Genomic DNA, 7,500 nt, shown 5'->3' on the forward strand with positions numbered 1-7,500 from the left:
AAGACAGTATTCTTTTTTTTTATGAGACCTTCACATTATTCTTTTTAGCATAAGGAACCCCCTAGAACTCTGCTGTTTAGTTATCAAGAAAGGACTACTTATCAAGTCCAGATATAGTATTTTTAGTCCATAGAACCCCACTACGTCAATGAAATTGAGGTGAATTCCTGGAGTAAGATCTGCTTTATGATTAATAAAGAAACAATGTATATTATACCCTCAAAAAGGAAAGAAGAACATCATTATTATCTGAAGAAGACAATTTACAGTAAGTGAAGGCAAACCCTAAATCATTTATGAAAGATATCTCCACAGTGGCTCAGGTGCTTTCCATGGCCTCAGTTTCTTCAGTGTTTCACTAAAGGGACAACAAGCATGCACCAAGTAGAGCCGAGGAAGGTGGTGTGAGGTGTGATATGCATTAGATGTTTGCCATTTTGTAATAAATATAAGGCCGCTGCAGCTGTACTTGTATTGTTTATAATTCTATTTCTTATGTACTATAGGATGGCCGTGTCCATATCCCTGTAATACTGTGCGTCGCTCTCAGTAACATTGACCCAGATCCCCCCCCCCCCTGTCCACTTGCTCTTTGTTGTCAAGGGGAGGGGGGCTTAGGAGAGTGGGACTGAGGCCCAGTGTTGGAGATCACCCCTACCTTGGTCCTCAGCCCTCAGTTCAACTAATTTTGCTCTTTTCTTTGCTCTCCTTTCGTTTTCTTCATCCCCTTGTTCTATTCACTTATCATAATTGTTAACTTATTTTTGCATTTTTTTTACTTTTATCATAATGCTCCCTACTCCCTTAACCCCTTGGTGACGGGTGTACAAAACTAAAAAAAAAAACTACGCTCTGGCAATCCATGGCAATGTGCCGACTTTGAGCGTGGGAGTTCGGTACATCAAGCCGAATCACTGCCTTGTAGCGCTTTGGTGCACCATTGCGGCGTACAGCCGCACATCACATCTCAAGCGGTTTGTTTCACGTCTATAGACGTGACCCGTCGTTAAGGGATTAACTCCTTCCCCTTCTAACCTAACCTTTACCCCGTACTATACCCCATCAGCTCCCCCTCTCTTCCCTTTTCACTACCATACTGCCTTCTAGTACAGTTCAACCTGTAACTTAACCCTAATCATTAAGTCATTCCTAACCCTTTTTACCACTATACTTTTCCATAGTGCTATATGACCATCGATGTCACATAGCACTTCCTTACCTGGGAGCTTTGTCCCCAAGCTTCATGCTATTACAATATTTTTAATATGCCATTGATGACCTTAGATGTTGATGCAGCAGAAAATTTTCAATTAATAGAAAAAGAAAAATAATTATAACAGATTTGATAAAAGCTGATAGAACATAAGCCACTTGCCATTGCTACCTATAATTTGGTCAACTATATGACAGTAAATCACCAGTAAGGTTGTCTACAAGATCTCTCTTACCAAAATGTGTGGGCCCCTTAACCTTGATAATTACTTTAGGTTTTCTGACAGCTTTAGTCATGATTTTAATTAATTTGACCTTTAAAAAATGTATAAGCTACAGAATAATGAACAAATATGCGCTTTCCTGCAACTCATTCGCCACCTTCCACTGAGGAGTCTGAGTATTCTTTAGAGCCATTATTCAAACATCATCATTGATGAATATGAAATTGTATATTGTACATACTATTAAATTTGCATTCTTGTAAACAAAGTCAAATAAGATTATGATTTTTGTGCCATGGGAACCTTCCTCTCACACCTCACGATATTTGGTGGTAATGCTCATGATATTGTGTAGAGTTGGATTAAGAATGCAATTTTTGAAGATATTTATTAAACAAACTTTTGCCTTACATAAATCATTTGAGAAGTAGTATCAAGTTTATGAATTAACCCAATGTGGCCGTGAACATGGAGTGCTTACTAGTAATGTTTTATTAAAAGGGTTTACACATATATGGTTCTGCAAGTGCAAAACCACCAAGAAGTCAGTTAGCTGACCCACATAACCTCCCCTCTCAATATTAATAGCGATCTATGATAAAAAAAAAAAAAAAAAAAATCAAGGGAAAAGGTATAAAGGTGGAGATGTTTGTCTACTAGTATTTGACTCCTTGGTGAGTAATCACTTTTAGAGTCATCTGTGTGTATATGCAAACTAAACTCTCAGTGGCTTAACCCAGTGCTGCCAGGCATGTATGGTGGTATTGGGTTAAGCCACCAAAAGTGTTAGCTAAGTGTTAAGTTTTATCTTGGATTTTGTGTGACTCAGATGAGAAGTGTTTGATGAGAAATGACCAACTTGCATATTTTTAACCTGATGATGTTTTGCAATCACAAGTGACTTTTATAGTATTAAAGATTTAGGTTGATGTGTTTCATGATTGAGAATTGCCTTATTTCTAGGCGGGCAGCTCCTCCCCCACCTCCCCCAAGAGCTGCTCCTCCCCCACCAGCTCCTGTTCCTCCACCTGCTGCAGCAGCACCAAAGCAGCCTGGATTATTTGCACAGATGGCTGCTACTGCTGGTGGTGTTGCTGTAGGCTCTGCAGTGGTATGTACCCTTTTTTTTTTGTGTGTGTGATAAAACAGGATTGGACTTAAAATGTGTGGTAGAATTAGTATGTTTATTATTTTAGGAAAAACTTTGCTGCAGTTCTAGATCTCTTAAGGTGCTTATCAGCTGTAATAAAAAATCATGGATACATAGATTAGATAAGTATAGGTAAATCAAGAAAAAATCTTCAAGTTGTAGATACCCTTAATATATGATTGTGTATGGTAATTTAGAAACATAACGTTAGATATGAACAAGAAAAAAAAAGAAGTTATATTTTTTTCTTCTCTTTCTTCTTCCTCTACTTTTTTTCTTTGCTTTTTGTTTCATTGTGTCATATAAATGGAAATAGAGAAAATTCATTATTCATTACCTATGTTAGTGTCAAGGTCTGAACTCCATTATACAGTCATTTATATACTCCATTCATTTTGTTTATTTTTTATTTATGTATATGTTACAAGTCCAGAAGAACTAGTAGACATTTTTGAAAATCATTTATGAAAGGTGCATTTTTTTTATGTATTCCTTAGGGTCATGTGGTAGGTCATGCCTTGACCAGTGGAGGAAGCAGTAGTTCAGAACAGCCCCAGCAGGCAGCACCAGCACCAGCACCAGCACAACCCCAAGGATACCCACAATACCAAGGCTATCAGCAGCAGCCATATGCACAGGTAATTTGGAGATGTTTGCCTTTTTCTCTTGGATATTACTCATTCTTGTAATTTCAAGACTATTATTATTGTCAGTATTATTATTACCACCTCATACTTTTTTCAAAAATTCATCTTCATAGATACATGCAAATAATTATTATCTTTATTTTCAGAGTGGTCCATCAGAACCTCAGGGACCTTGTGCTTGGGAAGTTAAGCAGTTCCTCCAGTGTGCACAGACACAGTCAGATGTTTCAGTTTGTGAAGGATTTAATGAAGCTCTAAGGCAATGCAAGGCTCAGTATAGAGGTAGGTTATTTTTGGGAGGCAGAACTTTTGTAATCTGTTAGACAGTCTTTGTGTCATAATTGATCTTGTAGTAGTTCAGTTGAGAAAATTATTTATAGACACATGAAGAGATTGTCATATTTAATTAGTCATGATTGTAAAAAAAATCCAGTAATTTAGGCATATATATGCAATAATTCAGTTGCTGATTGCATACATTGTTTTATTTAAGTAGATAGACAGATACATATAGGTGCATATGCATATATATGTATAGGTATAGGGAGGCAGCTGAAGCCCTTCCACCCCCTAGATGATGTGTTAATTATTATTGATTGACTTACTAATTTATTTAGTTATTAATTAATTAATTCATTTAGGTATATGACAAAGATTTATTGAACAGGAATCTAGAGATAAGACTAAAAGATTCATAATCTTTGTTTTCTAAGAGCTTGTTGAGCATTTGCATAGTTTAAACATTCACTTATTCACTTTTTCTACCCATTGCTATTTGGTATTATAGGATTAAAAATCCTAGTTGTATTAATATGATTTTCTTTTTTTCTTTTCAGAAATGACAGCTTAAGCAAGTCAGGTTAAATGGCCAGAATTGCTAAAATTGTTACTGGTTGTATAGACACTGCTTTGTGTAGATTGCAAACATAATTGATAATTATTGTATCATACATAAATATTCACTGTAATTGTTGTAACATCTGACAATACACTGTTGAAGTAAATCTAACCCATTGAAAAGGTGTATCTGAGATTGAAAATAAAATATTTTATTTATCTGAAGTTTATTGTTTCTTGCACCCTCTTCAGTCCCAGGATCTTTTAGATATTCTTGGTAATATAAGTTATGCATTCATTAAATGTAAGTTATTTGATTATTATCCACATGAATGTTTTTTTGTACTATGTTTGAAAGGTTTGTAATGTGTAAAAAATGTATATGCAAGAAATGATAGGAAAGTGGTAGTATGGCTCTCAACTCATGCTGTGAAAATGTACCCAAATTACAAAGAAATTACAAAGACAACCATATATCAGATGAGTTACTGATAATATTTTTTGTGGTGAAAGAATGTGCTTTAAGGTAATAAATCTTTGCATTTGCATTTCTTGGATTGCTTTTAGACTTGAGGTGGATTTTAAAATGGTGATTTTAGTGGAACTGTGTAATGTCACCCTACAGATAAGTAAATTTTGCCATATTCCATAACGATTTTCTCACCAACTGGTAGCCATGTGTTTTTTTTGAAACAGATATTGGTAATCCAGATAGTATCTATTAACCCCTTGCCGACGGGTATGACGTGTAGACACGAGCTATGCCCACTGTGAGTACATGTTTGATTGTTTTTACACATAGATGGCTACACTTGTACTAAGTCACCAATGAGCCAGTTACGAGTACTGCCGGTCTCGCCCATTCACCCTTTTCTTTGATTTACAAAATATTTTATGTTATCTTATTTTGCTGTTACTATTGTTAAAAAACATTATAATAATTATAATGTTTATGATAAAAATAACTCCATCGATATTCATAGCACTAGTAAAAAATAAGTTTTTCCCGCCAATTCAAATCGGGTACGGTCACAAGGTCTACTAATTGACTCCTTTGTGGCTAAGCACTAGCAGAGCCATCTATGGGCAGGCATTTCACAAAAAATATAGAAAATAGGCACAGTATTTTCCCCATTTTTTGTTCATTTTCCCCGCAACATTGGGTTAATAGTATGATTTCAAAACTGAAGATCCATGAAAAGTGATCTGTAGTATCCATGTGTTCCACAGATATACTGTTCAGATTTACATTTTCTCAGCCCTACAAATATCAACTGTAACTTGCAGCACAAAGTGTTAAAGGCATTCCACAAAAGTAGTTAACTTCTGTATAAAAACAATGAGAAAATTTGAGATAGTTTGTTACAGAACATGATTAGGAGAAGGTACCCAAAATATAATTAGAGTAGAATTAATTGATCCAACTGTACTATTTTAAAGCTTATAAAATATACACCAATATGATAACAAAAGACCATTTTTATTCATATTAAAACCATCCAGTATAAACTATATCTTTTTAGAAACCTTGATAGGCTTGATCATGAAAATAGCTAGGCATTTAGGGCTGAGGAATTAGGTCTCATAAGGCCCTCCCATATATTTTAGGTTGAGAAAAGTATGTCAAAATCAGATTTTTTATTTTTTCCTGTACAAAAAATATTTTAAGATTAAATGGAATCTTTGTCCAAATATTATACATTCATCCATCAGGAATTTCTGGCAAAAACTTTTATTACATTATTCAAACATACATATATAATTAATTATAGTTATATATTAAATTTTGAATATTTTCTTTTTTTTCTCTTTTCTTAGGTGGGGGGGGGGGGGGTGAAAATTTGACCCCCATCCAGGTTATGCCACTGTTTAAGCACTAGGCTTTGTAAGTGAACAGTGAAAGTTTTGTTGATGCTATAGATTGAACAAGGTAAGCTTGCCAAAACATGTTTCAATAACTAATGATGCATAAATTACAAGTGTATTACACACTCAGATGAATGCAAATATTGTCATTATGATGTAGGACAGGACAGGAGAAAATTAATGCTACTATTATGTCATCATCATAATGATTATATTAATGATGATAATAATAGTAATAATGATAATGATGATGATAACAAAGATGATAATAACAATAATTATAATATAATAATAATAATAATATCAATAACAATTTTTATTAATAATAATAATAATGATAATAATGATAATGATAATGATAATGTTAATAATAATAATAGAAAATAAAAGTAATAGTAATAATAATAATAACAATAACGATAACGATAACGATAACAATAACGATAATGATGATAATAATGATAAAAATGATAATAATGATAATACTAATAATGGTAATAAGAATAAGAATAATAATGGTAATAAAAATAACTAATCATGATAATAGTTATTACTATTATCAATATTATTATCATTATTATTACTATTATTGTTATTATCATTATCGTTTTAATAGTGCTAATGATAATGATAATAAATTATAATAATAATCATCATGATCAATATCATTGTTATTATTATTATCACTGATTCTATTATCATTGTTATTATTATTATTGTTATTGTTATTATGATCATTATCATCATTACTATTGTTATCGTTATTATGATCATTATCTTCATTATTATTGTCATTACTATTATTATTATCATTATTATATACTACTATCACTTTCATTTTAATTATGATTATCATTACTTATCATTGTTATTACTATGATAATATTTGAGTAATAGTAAGATTAATAGTGACAGTAATAGTAATAATAATGATAACGATAATAAAAGATATAACTGTAATGCTAATATTGATACTAGGAATGATAATAGTGGTGATGATGATGATAATGATAGTTATGATAATAATAAAAATAGTGATAATGATTTGATTATCATAATTATTATCTTCATCAACATATATATATATATATATATATATATATATATATATATATATATATATATATATATACATATATCTGTGTGTGTGTGTGTGTGTGTGTGTGTGTGTTTATATGTGTGTTTTTGTTTATGTGTATTATTGTAATTATTATCTTCATCAACATTTATATATATGTATATATATATATATATATATATATATATATATATATATAATGTGTGTGTGTGTGTGTGTGTGTGTGTGTGTGTGTGTGTGTGTGTGTGTGTGTATGTGTAATATATATATATATATATATATATATATATATATATATATGTATATATATATGTATATATATGTATATATATATATATATATATATATATATATACATATACATACATATATCTGTGTGTGTGTGGGTGTGTTTATGTGTGTGTTTTTGTCTATGTGTATGTGTATCTGTCTGACTCTCTTATATGTATTTATATAATACATATATGATAATATATATATATATAT

General features: G+C 31.7%; 1 protein-coding gene across 1 annotated transcript in view; it reads left to right on the top strand.

Moving 5' to 3' along the window:
- The window catches only part of LOC125025636 (coiled-coil-helix-coiled-coil-helix domain-containing protein 10, mitochondrial-like), a 4,772-nt gene extending 477 nt beyond the window's left edge, over nucleotides 1-4,295 (top strand). The window contains exons 2-5 of the mRNA XM_047613707.1: nucleotides 2,400-2,547; nucleotides 3,084-3,224; nucleotides 3,380-3,515; nucleotides 4,070-4,295. Coding sequence (XP_047469663.1) covers nucleotides 2,400-2,547; nucleotides 3,084-3,224; nucleotides 3,380-3,515; nucleotides 4,070-4,083 — 439 coding nt within the window. The 3' untranslated portion in view covers nucleotides 4,084-4,295. The remainder of the gene's footprint in view (nucleotides 1-2,399; nucleotides 2,548-3,083; nucleotides 3,225-3,379; nucleotides 3,516-4,069) is intronic.
- The last annotated feature ends 3,205 nt before the right edge of the window (nucleotides 4,296-7,500 follow it).

The sequence above is a fragment of the Penaeus chinensis genome, chromosome 1 (genome assembly GCF_019202785.1).
Source record: "Penaeus chinensis breed Huanghai No. 1 chromosome 1, ASM1920278v2, whole genome shotgun sequence".
NCBI classification, from domain to species: Eukaryota; Metazoa; Arthropoda; class Malacostraca; order Decapoda; family Penaeidae; genus Penaeus; species Penaeus chinensis.